The sequence below is a fragment of the Rhinoraja longicauda genome, chromosome 14, assembly GCF_053455715.1.
Source record: "Rhinoraja longicauda isolate Sanriku21f chromosome 14, sRhiLon1.1, whole genome shotgun sequence".
NCBI classification, from domain to species: domain Eukaryota; kingdom Metazoa; phylum Chordata; class Chondrichthyes; order Rajiformes; family Arhynchobatidae; genus Rhinoraja; species Rhinoraja longicauda.
In genome coordinates, this window is record NC_135966.1 from 31,257,239 (window position 1) to 31,275,325 (window position 18,087).

At 52.0% G+C, this 18,087-nt stretch overlaps 1 protein-coding gene across 3 annotated transcripts; it reads right to left on the reverse strand.

Moving 5' to 3' along the window:
- Positions 1-370: 370 nt before the first annotated feature.
- On the reverse strand, positions 371-13,167 carry mat2b (methionine adenosyltransferase 2 non-catalytic beta subunit methionine). 3 transcript variants are annotated; one of them, XM_078411647.1, is made up of 7 exons: positions 13,072-13,167; positions 7,217-7,411; positions 6,090-6,204; positions 5,137-5,289; positions 4,062-4,255; positions 3,590-3,703; positions 371-2,013 (listed from the first exon to the last, which is right to left on the reverse strand). In XM_078411647.1, exons 1-7 carry the CDS (start codon positions 13,132-13,134, stop codon positions 1,843-1,845), a joined length of 1,005 nt encoding a protein of 334 aa, XP_078267773.1. In that variant the 5' UTR covers positions 13,135-13,167; the 3' UTR covers positions 371-1,842. The 3 variants fall into 3 exon arrangements, with proteins under 3 accessions (XP_078267773.1, XP_078267775.1, XP_078267774.1); XM_078411649.1 differs by lacking the exon at positions 5,137-5,289; XM_078411648.1 differs by lacking the exon at positions 3,590-3,703.
- Positions 13,168-18,087: the final 4,920 nt, after the last annotated feature.

Genomic DNA, 18,087 nt, shown 5'->3' on the forward strand with positions numbered 1-18,087 from the left:
GTGGCAATGAATTCCACAGATTCGCCGCCCTCTGGCTAAAATAATTCCTCATCTCCATTCTAAAGGCAAGTCCTTTTCAGATCCCGGTATCAGAGCGTTGGAAGCAAGAGCCAGAGGAGGCCATTCTAGCCTCCCCCCCCCCCCCCCACACCCCCCCCCCACACATACATCCCTTCCCCGCACCGTACACCATCTCTCGATCCCCTCAATGTTCAGGAGGGGCCTCCACATTGACAGACAATCCGCCATTAGCTCCCCGGTTTTGTGCTCAGCCCCCGCGGTAGGGTAAAGACGGTCCACGGTCGTCCGCCACTGAGGTGCCCGTGATGCAATCAGAAGTGAAGCATGGCTATAAAAACAATTTTATTCAATGACCATAAGAACAGCAGAGGGGGTGTCACAAAGTGGACCACAGTAATCAAAGTGTGGAATCTGCGAGTTCCACAAGCAGCAGCCGGAGCTGGAGACCAGAGCCTGGAGACCAGAGCCTGGAGACCAGAGCCTGGAGACCAGAGCCTGGAGACCAGAGCCTGGAGACCGGTGCTGATCACAGGAGCGAGTATGTTGGGGGAGAAACAAGCAGCAGGAAAGTCAATCTTCAACAGCGAGAAGCGGCAATGCGTTGCAGTTGGGCATCAGGCAGGACGGGTCTGTACTGAGGGAGGGGAGGACGCAGTGCTACACCGTCCCGGGAATGCCAGCGGCTCCCTGGTCCATATCTAGCCTAGGGAAGGACGGGGTAGAGTCCGGCCCCGACACCTGGGACAAGAGGGGTGGGGAAAGGCTCTGGATTCTGAGATGTTTGGCCGGTCGTTCTCCACTGACTTGTGGAGAATTTTCCCCATGGGGCTGGAGCTCGGCCACGGGGTACACTGCAGAACATCCGAGAGGGTGGACTACCAGCTGGGCGCTGAGCAGTGGCGCCGCGGGCCGACGGTGGGGGCCTGATGGACAGGGGAGGGCGCGGCTGGTGTCGTCTCACTGCCGAGCGGGCTGGCTACAGGCTGCCGAGAGGAACCCTGACCAGAGGCTTGGAACTGCGAGGGGATACAGCATTCCTACCACCCCCCCCCCCCCCTCTCCTCCTCCTCCTCATAGGTTCGGACTCGCTGCATTAGTTGGAATGAGGACATGGAGGGGGATTGAGGCGAGGTCAGAGGGTGGTCTACACTGTGGCAGACAGAGAGGGCGGGACCACCCGCTCCTCACTCACACAAGCAGCCACTGCCAAAGCCATAGTTCTGGCGCCGGGAGTGGGGGGGGGGGGGGGGGGTGGAGTGCTGATCACTGCACAGGACAATAGAGGGACAACAGAGTGGGCGCACACTCTCTCTGCGGACGGCGGTCAGAAGCGGGCCGATAAACCCTGACGTGCAAGAGAAGGGGGCGAGAGGGCAGGGAGCTCCGACTGTCCCTGGGGCGGGAGGTGTATGTGTGTGTCAGTGTGTCTGTCTGTGTCAGCATGCGTCTGTCAGTCCATGTGTGTCTGTGCACCTATGTATGTGTTTGCGTGTGCCTGTCTGCGTATGGGTCTGTGCCTGTCTGTGTATGTGTCTGGGTATGTGTTTGCGTGTCTGTCTGGGTATGTGTTCGCGTGTGTCTGTACGTGTGCGTCTGTGCCTGTCTGGGTATGTTTGCGTGTCTGTATGGGTATGTGTTTGCGTGTCTGTCTGACTGCATGTGCGTCTGTGCCTGCCTGCTTATGTGTTTTTGTGTCTGTCTGTCAGTGCGTCCGTGCCTGCCTAGGTGTCTGTGTATGTACGTCTGCTTGTCTGTATGTGTGACCCAGACCTGCCATATCCGTGATGTGGCAGTGAGTAGCCGGTGCTGCCACCTCACCGGTCAGTGGAAGACCGTCTGCTGCCACTGCTTGTCCCGCAGGAAGGGCCAGAGGCAGCGCCTCACACCCGCTCGGAACGCCGTCCTCTGTCCCAGCCCCATCCTCTCCAGACGCGAGCAGTCCAGGCAGCAATCCCGTGGCCGCGCCGTGCCCTGGGCTGGGGGCTCTGTCGCCTGGGGGCGGCAAGGGGGTGTGGGAGGTAAGGAGGGAAGGAGAGAGGTGGAGGGGAAGGGAGAGAGGGGAAGGGGAATGAGAGAGGGGGGACATAGGAGAGATGAATGGTCCATTAGAAATGAAAGCCTCAGGCAGCGGCTCAGTATCGCATGACACTGGGGTGAGAATGGGATGTCACCACCCCTCTCCTTCCTAAAACCACCACCAGGCAACCCATAAAGCAAGTGTGGCAACCGAATGGAAAGACGGAAGGAATTAGTGTAGGAAGAAAGTACAGATGCTGCTTTAAACCGAAGATAGACACAAAAATGCTGGTATAACTCAGCAGGTCAGGCAGCATCTCTGGAGAAAAGGAATGGGTGACGTTTGAGGTCGGAATCCTTCTTCAGACACTGTCTGAAGAAACATCACCTATTCCTTTTCTCCATAGATGCTGCCTAATCTGCTAAGTTACTCTAGCACTTTGTGTGTATCTTCGGTATAAACCTGCCTTTGCAGTTCCTTCCTACACACCCCATTCATGGTCGGGACAATTGACAATACTTTCCTCAAACATGTGCCCCACGCACCCTTTCCATGTCCCGCACCATTCTAAACTGGAAAGGAGATTTACAAGGATGTTGTTGGGTTTGGAGGCTTTCAGCCGTAAGAAGCGGATGCAGGGGCTGGGGTCTTTTTCCCTGGAGCCCATGAGACTGAGAGGTGTATAAAATCAATAGGAGAATAGATGCGGAGAAGGCAGGAGAATGGGGTTGGGAGGGGAAAGATAGATCAGCCATGATTGAATGGCAGAGTAGACTTGTTTGGCCAAATAGCCTAATTCTGCTCCTATAACATATGGACTTAAGGTTCATAGCTAGTCTTTTTCCCCAGGGGTAGGGAAGTCCAAAGCTAGATGGGCAGGTTTAGGGTGATGGGAAGAAAGATATAATAGGGACCTGAGGGGAAATTTTGTCATATGTCATTTTGTGGTGGGTATATGAAATGAGCTGCCAGAGGAGGTAGTTGAGGCAGATACAGTAACAACATTTAAAAGATATTTGGACAGGTACATAGATAGGAATGGTTAAGAGGGAATGTAATAATAAAACTGTAGATGCTGGTTGATAACAAAATGCTGGAGTAACTTAACGGCTCAGGCAGCATCCCTGGAGAATGTCTGATGAAGGATTCTGACCCCAAATGTTGCCTATCCATGTTCTCCAGAGATGCTGCCTGACCCGCTGAGTTCCTCCAGCATTTTGTGTCTATGTAAGGTCTAGAGGGATATAGACCAAACACAGGCAGGTGGGACTAGGGTAGATGGGGCATCTTGGTCAGCATGGAGGAATTGGGCTGAAAGGCCTGATTCTATGCTGTACAATTCCATAAGACAGGTACATGGATAGGAAAGGTTTAGAGGGATAAGGGCCAAACGTGGGCAGGTGGGACTAGTGTAAATGGGGCATGTTGGGCCTGTTTTTGGTGGTGTGTGACTCTATGACGCATCACGGCACTGCACGGGTGCAACACAGCAAGGTTTCCAGCGGGGAACACTGCAGGATGCGACACCAAACAACACCCACATACACTTACCGGGCGCAGGTGGGCATTGGGGAGTCTGAAGACGTCTGCCATGGTGCAAGCCATCTGGTACTTGGTCATCTGCTCAGTGCCAGACCAGTGGAAAACCCCACTGACCGAAGAGTCCTGTAGGGAGGTATTCCGCATCAGCAGAGGGACCGCACAGTAAAGCAAAGTAAGATTCCACCAATTGGCAACAGCTATAAATAGTTTACAGTCAACTCTTCTTCCTCTGCCCCTCTCTGCCCCTCTCTCCCCCACTCCCACCCTCCTCCCCTCCCTCTCCCCTGGGTGGGGGAGCGGGGGTAGGGGCCCTACTCACCCACAGATGGTGCTCGGACAGCTGCCAACACACCAGGGCATGTGGGTGGGGGTTGGGTGATGGGGTGGGGAGGGGTGAGTGATGGTATGGGGAGGGGAAGTGAATGATGGGGTGGGGTGGAAAGGGGTGGGAGGTGTGAGTGATGGAGAGGGGGACACTGACCTGTAGCCACCGCTCGGACAGCTGCCGGCACACCAGGGCCACATCGGCCACGTGGGTGGGGTAACGTTGCTGGCAGTGGTCTATGCTGGCCGTCCGCTCGTACCCCTGCACTGGCCCGAAGAGGACGGTCACGGCACTCTCGCCCAGCTCCTCCACCGGCCCGTACAGCACTGGCACTCGCAGCACCGCCGCACCTGCGGCAGGGAGAACGACAGTGAACCCCAGGAAAACGTACCCCAGTCTCCCCCAGACCCAGGCACCCCACGCTCTCCCCCAGCACCAGCAACACTGCCGGGCCGGGGCAGGCAGATTGGGAATGACCCCTGAGGCTCACCTACCCCATGCCTACCGACCCCAGTCCCACTCGCCCCAGGTCTCCCCCAGCTCCCCCGCCAGCCCGTCCAGCACTGGGACTCACAGCACCACTGCACCCGCAGAGGGGCAACACACTCCCTGACACACATACCCCACAATCTCCCCAGACCCATGCACCCCCCTCACAGCACTCCCCACATGGCAACCCACCCATAACCCCTGGGGGTCAGGACCCACTGCTACCGATAGTACTGCATAAGGCACTCCCATTTTGTTTGCTCGCCACCCTCCCCACACTGCACCACCCCCCTTCCACTGCAACACCCCCACCACTCCACTACACCTCCAATGCCCCTCCCCTGCACATTGGTAGCAGGGACCACGAGCCTCAGTTAGTGATGAACACTGCATAGGGCACTCCCCCCATTGCATGCACTTCTCCCCCCTACCCCACAGCGGTGCTGACAGCCAGGTCTGTCAGCTAATGATGAACACTGCACAAGACATTCCACTCACCCCACCCCCCCCCCTTCACAGCCCTCACCCTCCCACCACCCCCCCTCCCTCAACTGCTCCCCCTCCCCCCACTGCCCTCCCCCTCCTACCACTGCACCCCCCCCCCACTGCCCTCCCTCTCCCACCACCCTCCACTGCACCCCCCCCACTGCCCTCCCCCTCCCACCACCCTCCCTCCACAGTGGTGAGTGATGCCGAGTGCTTATGGTAACCACTGCACAAGACAGCTCTGCTCCTGCCTCACCGGGGTGATTGTGCAAAACCTCCCTCTCCCCTTCCAGCTTGGTTTTGCCGTAGAGGTTGAGGGGGTTCGGAGTGTCGCCTTCCCGGTAGGGAGGGTGTGATCCATCGAATATATAATCTGTGCTCAGGTATATCATGAAGGCTCCGATTTCAGCTGAAGGGACCAGAAAAATGCTTTAGTTAAAGTAACTATTTTTGACTAATTGGTTCTATTAACATAAACATTTGGTTTTAGAGTCAGAGTCTACTTCATCTGTAGTTCATGTTGCTTAGAGAGTGCAGCCAATATAATCCCTCCCACCGTGTCCACGTCGACCATCGATCACCCGTTCACACACGTTCTATCTTATTCCACTTTCCCATCCACTCCCCACACTCAATGCATTCACAACCCTCTGTGTAACAAAAATCTTGCTTTGTAAATCTCTTAAAACTTTCCACCTTTCACCTTAAAATCTATACTCCCCGGTATTTGACAATTTCATCCAAGGAAAAGACCCTATCTACCCTATCTATGCCTTTCATATTTTATATACATCCATCAGGTCTGCGCTCAACCTCATCAGAAAACAATTCAAGTTTGTCAAACCACTCCTTGTAGCTAAAACCCTCTAATCCAGGCATCATTCTGGTGAACCTCCTCTGCACCCTTTTCCAAAGCCTCCACATCCTGTAGTGGGACAACCTGAACTGCACACAATACTCCAAATGCACCCTAATCAAAGTCCTATAAAGTTGCGTCATGTCTTCCTGACTCTTATATTCAATGCCCTGACCAATGAAGATAAGCATACAGTACGCCTTCTTTACCGCTCTGTCTACTGGTGTTGCCACTTTCAGGGAGCTGTGGACTGTCACCGCCAAATGAGGATTTGTACATCATCAGAACAAGTTCCCAGTCAGTCAGTGGCTGACCAGTCAACATGGAGTAGCCGAGGCCACGAGCTGTACTACCTGCTTCCCTGGCGAGGCATCCCGAGCTGCTGACGTTCAGCTGCCTGGCGTAATCGGGCCGGTTTTCCACCACGTCCGGTCTTCGCTCTGCTGCGCAGTGAACGATAACCTGCGGCTGGAACCGATCAACACAAGAGGCCATGTCAGTGTCCAGACTGTCCCTTGTATACCCCCTGAAGTTGACCCTTCATGTTTAACTCTTATTTTATTCTTCAGGGAAAGTATTCAAGAGAATGAAGAGGGTCCCAACGCAAAACGTCACCTATCCATTCTCCCGAGATGCTGCCTGACCTACTGAGTTATTCCAGCACTATGTGTCTTTATTGGTAAACTAACATCTATATTCAAGAGACTTGCCCAGTAGCCTAGGCACACCATCCAGGAGCCGGGAGGTTATGATACAAGCTGGCCATTCGTGGGTCACGGTGCCAGGTTTGCTCCTGGGCCTGGCCAAGTTGGCCATTCATGCGTCACGGCACTAGGCAGAAGAGGGCTCCACCTGAGCCGACTGCCTGCCCCTTTTCTGGAGTTACATCCGTGCCCGGGTGTCCTTTGAAAAAGAACACAGGGTATCCACGGGCACCATGGGAGGTTTCCGAGACCACTGGGCACCTGATCCGCTGAGTTATCCAGCACTTTGTGTCTATCTTTGGTATAAACCAGCATCTGCAGTTCCTTGTTTCTGCGGCACTGCCACTATGCTTGCTGGTGTGAACTTCCTGTGGGCAAATTGGTCACTGCCTTCTCCAATCTACAACTGGCCCTGACGTGCTTCCTTATGTGAAATGCTTTGCAGAAACACACCCCTCTCCATGAGCTGAGAGAGCGGGCACATCCCCTGATCACCCACCAGCAGCCCTGCAGGAACAGACCAGTGCAATGGTGGAAGACTGGCCCTGTTCTGTACTTGCAGGTTCTGCACATGACGTGGGCTATCCCGCCATCCACAACAGCCTCTGCCCTTCTCTCTGTAAGCTCTCCAACTCCGCTCTGAGAGTCAGCACCCCCAAACAATGTCCACTCTCCCGAGCCCACAGACAGCAGGGATCTGCACCTTCCCTCCATCAGCCTCATGCACCTCTGTCCTCAGGACACCCAGCAGCCAGTAGAACCTCCAGGCCCCGCACCTTAACGTCTTGGATGATCCTCCGCACGGCCCCTGGGTCCAGCAGGTTCACTGTCTCGAACCGGGGCCGAGCCCTCCTGTACGCACAGCCCACTACATCCCAGTTGTTCTCCAGGAACTCCTTGTGCACGGCCCGGCCCAGTAGTCCGGAGGCTCCTGTGACCAGTACCCGCCGGTCAGGAATGTACACATCCTCCTTCAAAACAAGAATATGAAGGTCAGTCCCGGCTGCAAACAATGGGCAGGGGTGCTGTCGCCAGCAGTGACCCCCAGTCCCCACCAGCGAAATCCACCCCCAGCAAACATATCATCACAAGGGTGCGCGCACAAGATTTCAAACAGTGTATATACATTACACATGATCATAAGACATAGGAGCAGAATTAGGCCATTCAGCCCATCGCGTCTGCTCAGCCATTCCATCATAGAAACATAGAAATTAGTTTTAGGAGGAGGCCATTCGGCCCTTCGAGCCAGCACCGCCATTAATTGTGATCATGGCTGATCATCCACAATCAGTAATCTGTGCCCAACTTCTCCCCATATCCCTTGATTCCACTAGCCTTCAGAGCTCTATCTAACTCTTTTAAATTCATCTAGTGGATTTGGCCTCCACTGCCCTCTATGGCAGAGAATTCCACAAATTCACAACTCTCTGGGTGAAAAGGCTCCTTCTCACCTCAGTTTTAAATGGCCTCCCCTTTATTCTAAGACTGTGGGCCCTGGTTCTGGACTCCCACAACATTGGGAACATTTTTCCTGCATCTAGCTTGTCCAGTCCTTTTATAATTTTATATGTCTCTATAAGATCCCCTCTCATCCTTCTAAACTCCAGTGAATACAAGCCTAGTCTTTTCAATCTTTCCTCATATGACAGTCCCGCCATCCCATTGATCAATCTCGTGAACCTACGCTGCACTGCCTCAATTACAAGGATGTCCTTCCTCAAATTCGCAGACCAAAACTGTACACAATACTCCAGATGTGGTCTTACCAGGGCTCTGTGGGTTTCAGAGCCCACCACAGCACAGAGTCTGCCTTGTTGAAGGTACACAACGACCTGCTTCTCGCCATCGACACCAGCGACTGTGCAATCCTGCTCCTTCTCGACCTCAGCGCAGCGTTCGATACAGTGGACCACACCATCCTTATTGACCGTCTCCGGTACACGGTTGGCATTGATGGCACTGCCCTGAGCAGGTTCGCTTCGTACCTCAAAGATAGAAGTTTCGCCATCAACATAGGCAGTTATTCCTCTGCTCCAGCTAGCCTCTCCTGCGGAGTTTCACAAGGCTCCATCCTAGGCCCCATTCTCTTCTCTCTATACATGCTACCCCTTGGCCAAATCATTCAAAGACACGGCATTTCTTTCCACTGCTATGCCGATGACACTCAGCTTTACCTCCCCCTGAAACCCAACAACCAGTCAAATTTAAACAGCCTCTTACACTGCCTTGAGGACATAAAATGTTGGATTGCACAGAACTTCCTCCAATTAAATGAGAGCAAGTCTGAGGTCATCCTATTCGGCCCCCCCCCCGACTCCATCAAATCGATAACAGGCAGTCTTGGAAGTCTATCCTGCCTAGTCAAACCGCATGTCAAAAACCTCGGCATGATATTTGACTCTGCATTAAAATTTGATATGCAAGTCAACGCTGTGGTAAAAGCCAGCTTCTTCCAACTTCGAACCATAGCTAAAATCAAACCTTTCCTCCAATTCGACGACACAGAAAACATCATTCACGCTTTCATTTCCTCCCGCCTAGACTACTGCAACTCCCTATACACTGGGATCAGCCAATCTTCCCTGTCCCGCCTGCAACTGGTCCAAAACGCCGCAGCGAGACTCCTGACGGGTACCCGTAAAAGGGACCACATCACCCCGATTCTGGCCTCTCTCCACTGGCTCCCTGTACGGTACAGAATCAACTTCAAGCTCCTCCTATTCACGTATAAAGCCCTAAATGGACATTCCCCCCCCTACATCAAAAATCTTCTAACCCCCCTCTCTAACTCCAGGTCCCTCAGGTCGGCCGACTTGGGGCTACTCACTATCCCGCGGTCTAGGCTTAAGCTCAGGGGTGACCGCGCTTTTGCGGTTGCAGCTCCTAGACTGTGGAACAGCATCCCTCTCCCCATCAGAACTGCCCCCTCCATCGACTCCTTTAAGTCCAGACTCAAAACCTATTTCTACTCCCTAGCGTTTGAGGCTCATTGAGGAGGCGCTGTGAACTGTTTGCGTGCTACTGTATGTTTCATTTTTTTTCCATTGGAACCTAATCAGATGTACAGCACTTTGGTCAACGTGGGTTGTTTTTAAATGTGCTATACAAATAAAATTGACTTGACTTGACTTGACTATACAACTGCAGAAGAACCTCTTTACTTCTATACTGAAATCCTCTTGTTATGAAGGCCAACGTGCCATTAGCTTCCTTCACTGCCTGCTGTACCTGCACGCCAACTTTCAGTGACTGCTGTACAAAGATATCCAGGTCTCGCTGACCTAACCTGACACCATTGTGATAATAATCTACCTCCTTGTTTTTGTTGCTAAAATGGATAACCTCACATTTATCTATATTATACTGCATCTGCCATGCATCTGCCCACTCACTCAACCTGTCCAGGTCACCCTGCAACCTCCTAACATTCTCTTCGCAGTTCACACTGCCACCCAGCTTTGTGTCATCTTCAAACTTGCTAGTGTTACTTCTAATTCCTTCATCCAAATCATTAATATATATGGTAAACAGTTGCGGCCCCAACACCGAGCCTTGCGGCACTCCACTCGCCACTGCCTGCCATAATGAAAAGGACCCGTTTACTCCTACTCTTTGCTTCCTGTCTGCCAACCAATTCTCTATCCATGTCAACACCCTACCCCCAATACCACGTGCTCTAATTTTGCTCACCAATCTCCCGTGTGGGACCTTCTCAAAGGTTTTCTGAAAGTCTAGATACACTACATCCACTGGCTCCCCTTCATCCATTTTACTTGACACATCCTCAAAAAATTCCAGAAGATTAGTCAAGCATGATTTCCATTTCATAAATTCACGCTGACTTGGACTTATCCTTTTACTGCTATCCAAGCCTTATCAAACATTCCTAGTCACAGAGTGATACAGTGTGGAAACAGGCCCTTCGGCCCAACTTGCCCACACTGGCCAACATGTCCCAGGTACACAAGTCCCACCTGTCCGCATTTGGCCCATATCCCTCCAAACCTGTCCTATCGCTGTACCGGTCTAACTGTTTCTTAAACGTTGCAATAGTCCCTAACTCATCTACCTTCTCTGGCAGCTCGTTCCAAACACCTACCACCCTTTGAATGAAACAGTTACCCCCTCAGATTCCTATTAAACATTTTCCTCTACACCTTAAACCTATGTCCTCTGGTCCTCGATTCCTCTATTCCATGCAAGAGACTCTGTGCATCTACCTGATCTATTCCTCTCATGATTTTGTACACCTCTACAAGATCACCCCTCATCTTACTGCGCTCCAAGGAAAAGTCGCCACCTACTCAACCTCTCCATATAGCTCAGACCCTCGAGTCCTGGCAACATCCTTATAAATCTTCTCTGTACCCTTTCCAGCTTGATAACATCTTTCCTGTAACATGGTGCCCAGAACTGAACACAATACTCTAAATGCGGCTTCACCAACGTCTTGTATAACTGCAATATGACCTCCCAACTTCTATACTCAGTACTCTGATTGATGAAGGCTAATGTGCCAAAAGCCTTTCTGACCACCCTATCGACCTGTGACTCCACCTTCAAGGAACTATGTACCTGCACTCCTAGATCCCTCTGCTCTACAACACTCCCCAGAGCCCTACCATTCACCGTATAGACTTCACAAAATGCAACATATCACGTTTCAATGTGTTAAATTCCATCAACTATTCCCCAGCCCACCTGCCCAACCGATCAAGATCCTGCTGCAATTTTTCACAACCATCTTCACTACCTGCAATGCCACTCACTTTTGTATCATCTGCAAATGTGCTAATCTTGCCATGTACGTTCTCAGCCAAATCATTAATATAGATGACAAACATCCAGCACGGAACCCTGAGGCATACCACTAGCCACAGGTCTCCAGCCCGAGAAGGAACCTTCCACCATCCCCTCTGCTTCCTTACATGAAGCCAATTTTCTATACATTCAGCTAACTCTCCTTGGATCCCATGCGATCTAACCTTCCAGAGCCGCCTACCATGTGGAACCTTGTCGAATGCTTTGTTGAAGTCCATATCTACATATACAGATATATACACATCTACAGCTCTGCCTTCATCAACCTTTTTGGTCACATCTTCAAAAAACTCAGATTCGTGAGACAAAACCATGCCCCATACGATAACCCAATTATACCCCACATCTGCAACCTCTGAGTTCATGTTCATAAGTCATGGAGCAGAATGAGGCCATTTGGCCCATAAAGTACTCTGCCATTCAATCATGGCTGATCTATCTTTCCTTCTCAACTCCATTCTCCTGCCTTCTCCCCATAACCCCTGACACCGTTACTAATCTACGAGTTCACCCAGCTGATCGTACGTTGCTCCAAAATCTAGCATGCAGTTTCCCAAGTCTGGATTGAAAAATCTCCTGCAGCCCGTCTATAAGTATCCCAGCACGAGGGGGATGGATTACTTGTCCCAGAGGAGGAGAGCAATGCCAACAACAAGCGAGTAGGTCTCATGGTTAAAGTAATTGCAAGATATCCTGCCCCAGCACAATCACCACTGCTCCAGGATGCAGAGTGAGACTGTGCCACACTCCAGTGGCCAAAACAAGCTATCCCTGAGCCAGAGGCAGAGCTGGATATAGGTTCCAGAGACTGGGCATTTTCGGTAAAATATTTACATTTAATTCTGTACCCATCAATGGTAAACATTACCAGATGCTGCAGTGGGTGCGAATAAACTGCTTGACACATCTAATACAGTGACTACTGTTTAGACTTTAGAGATACAGCGTGTGAAATAGGCCCTTCACCCCACCATGTCCGAGCCGACCAGCGAGCAACCCATACATTAATACAATATTACACATTAGGGTCCATTTAAAATTTCACCAAAGTCAATGAACCTACAAACCTGCATGCCTTTGGGTTGTGGGAGGAAAGGGGAGCACCCGGTCACAGGGAAAACGTACAAACATCGGACAGACAACACCATAGTCAGGGCAGAACCCAAGTCTCTGGCATTATATCCATTGTACGTAAACAGATTCAGATGTGTGTGAGAGTAAACTGCTTGCCACTCTTATAATACAGTGACTACTTGTGTGAGGTACTTCAATGTGCCCATTCCTGCCAGACAGTGAGGTCCTGACCCTCTTGAAGTGGGGGTACGGTGGGAGTTGAGCTATGGGAGTGGTGGGCAAATGCCGTGGGGAGATGGTTGAAGAGGGAGCAATGGGCAAAGTTTCCAAAACTTAACAGCTAAACTACTTCAGTGCCGCCCCTCCCACAGTGCGGCGCTCCCTCACCGCCCCTCCCATAATGCGGCGCTCCCTCACCGCCCCTCCCACAGTGCGGCGCTCCCTCAGTATTGCCCCTCCCACAGTGCGGCGCTCCCTCACCACCCACCCCACTTTGCGGCGCTCCCTCAGTATTGCCCCTCCCACAATGCGGCGTTCCCTCAATATTGCCCCTGCCACAATGCGGCGCTCCCTCAGTACTGCCCCTCCCACAATGCGGCGCTCCCTAAGGACGGATCTGTCCTCCCGGCCTAGCCCCAGCCAGGGCGGGGCCGTCCAAAGGCGTGTCGGGGCCGCCGGGGATCTGGGCCCACTGCCGCGGAGGCCGGGATTCGGGGACGGGGGCATCGCGTACCTCGATCAGCCGCACCGAGCCCGGGCTGAAGTGAATGGTCAACTCCTTCTCCTTGCCCACCATGGCCGGGCTCCGCTGCCGCCGCTCGGCTCGGCCCGCCCCTCACGTCCTGATTGACGTGGCGTCGCACCAATCAAGTATTCGCTTTGCCAGCCGCCTCTTCTTATTCGTCTGTGATCGGCACCTTGGCGATGGACCGGCCAATCATATCAACGGACGTGACAGGACCCCGCCTTCTGAGCTACGTCAGAGGCCGCCAGATTGACATCGCGCTGTAGCCCCGTCCCTGAGTGACGGGCGCTCCTCCAATCAGCTTCTCTCTGCAGCCTTGCCCCTCCTGCCGGAAGCGGAGGATTCTCTGTTGCTGCGGGAACCCGGGCAGGGGATCAGTGCTGAAGCGGCCGGGCGGTGAACCTGTGTCAAGACAGAGTGCATGGCGGGGAGCCAGGACTCAGTTGCCCATGGCTGCATCCAGTTGTGGGGGGAGATGATGGGCAGTGGGAGCCTGATATTTTTCAATGTTTTTCAAAAAATCATAGAGCACGAAAACAGGCCCTTCGGCCCAACTAGTCCCGACGAAGAGATGCCCCATCCGAGCTAGATCCATTAGTGCCAAGAGAGAATCGAGACTGTTTAAATGTCAATATATACCGAAATGGCCAAGAATGTGTAATAAATGCCAGGTTAATCAGCAGTCCTTGCACATAGATATGGAGGCAGTGTCTACAAGAAGATGGGGAGTTTTCGAAATACCCAAAGGCCAACTGACCCTTTGGTTTGGTTTAGAGATGGTTTGAGGTACAGTGAAAAGCTTTTGTTGTGTGTGATCCAGTCAGCAGAAAGACAATACACCCATCAAGTCTATGCCAACCACTATCACTCCCTACACAGAGGCCAATTTGCAAACTTGCACGTCTTTGGAATGTGGGAGGAAATGAAGCACTGGGAGGAAATGCACAGTCACATGAGGAACATGCAAACTCCATTCAGACAGCACCCAAGGTCAGGCTTGAACCTGGGTCTCTGGCGCTGTGAGGCAGCCGCTCTACCAGCTGCGTCACTGCCTCCTCTTGCTTCTGATGCAAGTAAATATAGTCAGGTTGGGCTGAGTTCCTGTTCATACCCCTGCATTTTCCAGCCTGGATAATATCAGCAATACAGGAACCACCACACTTTACAAAAATACTCCAGCCAGTTCCCCATGGATTTCAGTTTTTTCTCAGGGGCAATTATTTGCCCAACAACCAACTCTGGTGGGTCACAAAGGAGGTGACAGAAATCCTTTCTAAATAAAATCCCAACTGCCAAGGCCCCATTGTGCTTCTAAAACAAAGAACCTGTTGTGTATTCAGTGTAAAAAGATGACCAAATAGACCAAGAATATACTTACAGTTGTGACATCTCATATGATAATTATTGACTGTCGACAGCTCAGGACTGAACCGCATTCTGGAAGTGCCAAGGAAAATGTTGAGGAATAGAGGGACAAGTCCCAGGATTCCTTAAGGTGGCAGGACAAGCACACAGGATTTACTATCCATTTTTAGCAGGACAGAGTACAAGAGAACAGAATCCTTGGAATAACATTAAAACAAACAGAACTGCTGGAAGAACTTAGCCAGTCATGTATAGGACATGAGCAGTATCACACAGGAATAGGCCCTTCAGCCCACAATGTCTGTGCCATAAAGAAAATCAGCTCTATCTGAAATTATGAAACACCTTTAACACTCATAAAAGCACCTTTATTCATATTTTAAGTCTTGATTTCAGCCATCAGTGTTGCTAATTAATTCTATTTGTTTTAGTACTACAGGGTTCAGAAGTAATTCTTGTAAGAAATGTATATATCTCCACGGAGAAAATGTCCAGCAGGAACCTTAATCTAGGATAGCCTCATTTTTGTACAGGGTACCATTCTGATTACTGGCATATAGTAATCTTACATATGTTACAATGTTATATATTCATAGTAAATCATCAAAACCGTGAACATTTCCGATAATTGAACCTCACATTCCAAGCCATACCCAAGAAGCATGTGTATGCACACAGACTGTAATTAAATGGATTACACAGTAAACCATGACTAGGTATTAACTCCAAATTACCATCATGAAGCTGGCTGTATTGAATCAAGGATTATCCACTGAACAAAAATCCAGAGGGGCTTTCTTGAAAATGTTGACACTTGAACATGATTGAGAATGACAAGAGCAAGTGCTTCACACAAGTACCCACTCCAAGCCTCAACATAAAGCAGTTGTTCCTCACACAATATAGGATTGCGAAAGGACCAACATCTTGCTGACTGTTGAGTACAGATCTTGGACTTCAAGGTGAAGTGTGCACATACACTGGATGCCTCAGTCTGTGCATCAATGATAATCGCTTGACTGTTCTGAAGAAATGATGCATTTACCACACCATCTCAGAACTGCTAAATGGTTAGGTTTACAATTTAGTATTCAACCCCAAATGCAGCTTAGTATTAATTTAGATGAATCCTTTGTACAAGTACTTATGAATCATGAATGTTGAGAGAGACGAGAAATAACTTCTAAACAGGGTTCGTATACTTGGAACAGCAAAAAATTCAGGGACTTCAAGGTCCAAAAATCCCATTTTCAAGGACAAAAATCCATCAAACATTCGGGTTTTTTCCAATTTTTCCCTGTATCGTTAACAAAATATTGTTTTCAAAACTGTTAATTTGGTGTATACATGGTTAATTAATAAAAACTACGATGATTTTGAAGGTATTTTTGCTTTACGCGGCGAGTTCCCCTCAACTCTCCCCAACTCTTTAACTTGTCCCGGAGCAGTGGAACCGCAGCTGTAGCGGCGGGGACTGGAGGCAGAAGCTGCCGGCGGAGGTTCACCGGAGAGCAGATCGCCACTGACCCAGAGCCGGGACAAGGCAAGAGATCGCAGCGCCCCCTCGCAAACAACAAACCTGGAGGAGCCAGCGCTGCCGTCGCAGCTGCGGCTTGCCTGCAGTCCGTCTGTCTTTTGTGGTTTTTTTTGTTTTTGTCTGAATTGTAGTTTTAATATGGTGTAGGGTTTGTATGTTATGTTTGGGGGTGGGAGGGAACGGGAACTGTAAAATTCTCTCTCCCGAACGGAGACGCGACCTTTGTTTCTGTGTCGTGTCTCCGTTCCCGTTGTGGCCTACCACCGGCCATGCACCTGGGACGACCTGGGGCTCTGGTTCGCAGAGCCCGCGGCCCGGACTCACCAACTGCGGCGCTGGCCGCCTTCGGATGCTGCGGGAGCGGCTGCGACTCGTCTCCGGAGGCTCCGGCGCGGGCCGCGTGGACGTCGGAAGCCCGCAGACCCCTGGGTGGGGGCCGACATCGGGACCTCCGGCAGCGGCAGCGTGTTCACCCGCCCCGAATCGCGGGGCTTGGGTCGGCCCGCCGCGGACCTTTCACCGTCTGGCGCGGCCTGGAATAGGCCGCGGGATTTTCACCGCCCAGCGGGGGCTTCAATGTCGGGAGCCCCGACCGTCCCGACGTGGCAACTCCAACAGCCTGACCGCGGGAGAAGACGGCAGGGGAAGAGAAAAGACATTCTGGCCTTCCATCACAGTGAGAAGGGACTGGAGGAGACTCACTGTGATGGATGTTTCTTTTTGTTTGGTGTTAGTTGTGATTGTATGTGTTATTGCATTTTTATTGATTAATCTTATTGGTCTTATTGTTCAACTGCGGGTAATGTTTCATTTCACTACACATTTATGTGTATGTGACAAATAAACGACTATTGACAAGGAAACTTCCCTCCTCGCCGCCACCACTGCCGCCGCTCACCCCAGGGATGTGAGGGTCCCGAACAACAACACATGTTTGTTCTTATTTCGCTGCGCTAGAGGGAGACGGGGCCGGGAAAGAGAGTGGAAGAGCGGTGCAGGTCTCGCTGGCGCTGGGAGAGAGGGAGGGAGGGGGGGTAGAGAGAGACAGAGAGAGGGGGGTAGAGAGAGAGACAGAGAGAGGGGGGTAGAGAGAGAGAGGGAGAGTGGGGTAGGGAGAGAGGGGGGGAAGAGAGAGAGAGAGAGAGAGGGGGCAGAGAGAGAGAGAGTCGGGGGCAGAGAGAGAGAGAGAGTCGGGGGCAGAGAGAGAGAGAGTCGGGGGCAGAGAGAGAGAGAGAGAGTCGGGGGCAGAGAGAGAGAGAGTCGGGGGCAGAGAGAGAGAGAGTCGGGGGCAGAGAGAGAGAGAGAGAGTCGGGGGCAGAGAGAGAGAGAGAGAGCCGGGGTAGGGAGAGAGTGAGTCGGGGGTAGAGAGAGAGTCGGGGGTAGAGAGAGAGTCGGGGGTAGAGAGAGAGTCGGGGGTAGAGAGAGAGAGTCGGGGGTAGAGAGAGAGAGTCGGGGGTAGAGAGAGAGAGAGTCGGGGGTAGAGAGAGAGAGAGTCGGGGGTAGAGAGAGAGAGAGTCGGGGGTAGAGAGAGAGAGAGTCGGGGATAGAGAGAGAGAGAGTCGGGGGTAGAGAGAGAGAGAGTCGGGGGTAGAGAGAGAGTCGGGGGTAGAGAGAGAGAGAGTCGGGGGTAGAGAGAGAGAGTCGGGGGTAGAGAGAGAGTCGGGGGTAGAGAGAGAGTCGGGGGTAGAGAGAGAGAGAGTCGGGGGTAGAGAGAGAGAGAGTCGGGGGTAGAGAGAGAGAGTCGGGGGTAGAGAGACTCGGGGTAGAGAGAGAGTCGGGGGTAGAGAGAGAGAGTCGGGGTAGAGAGAGAGAGTCGGGGTAGAGAGAGAGAGTCGGGGTAGAGAGAGAGAGTCGGGGTAGAGAGAGAGAGTCGGGGGGTAGAGAGAGAGTCGGGGGTAGAGAGAGACTCGGGGGTAGAGAGAGACTCGGGGGTAGAGAGAGACTCGGGGGTAGAGAGAGACTCGGGGGTAGAGAGAGAGTCGGGGGTAAAGAGAGAGTCGGGGTTAGAGGGAGCAGCGGGTGAGAGGAGAGGGGGTCAGAGGGTCCGGTGAGGGAGCGCCACCACTTGTGGGGGGTTGCTCTCTCCCCCCTCTCTCTCCCAG

Coding starts and splice junctions, on each gene's coding strand:
- mat2b (XM_078411647.1), bottom strand. CDS start 13,134: ATGGTGGGCAAGGAGAAGGAGTTGACCATTCACTTCAGCCCGGGCTCG. Junction 7,412..13,071: donor GCTCGGTGCGGCTGATCGAG/GTACGCGATGCC, acceptor CTTGTTTTGAAG/GAGGATGTGTACATTCCTGA. Junction 3,704..4,061: donor TGTCCGAGCGGTGGCTACAG/GTCAGTGTCCCC, acceptor ACCTCCCTACAG/GACTCTTCGGTCAGTGGGGT.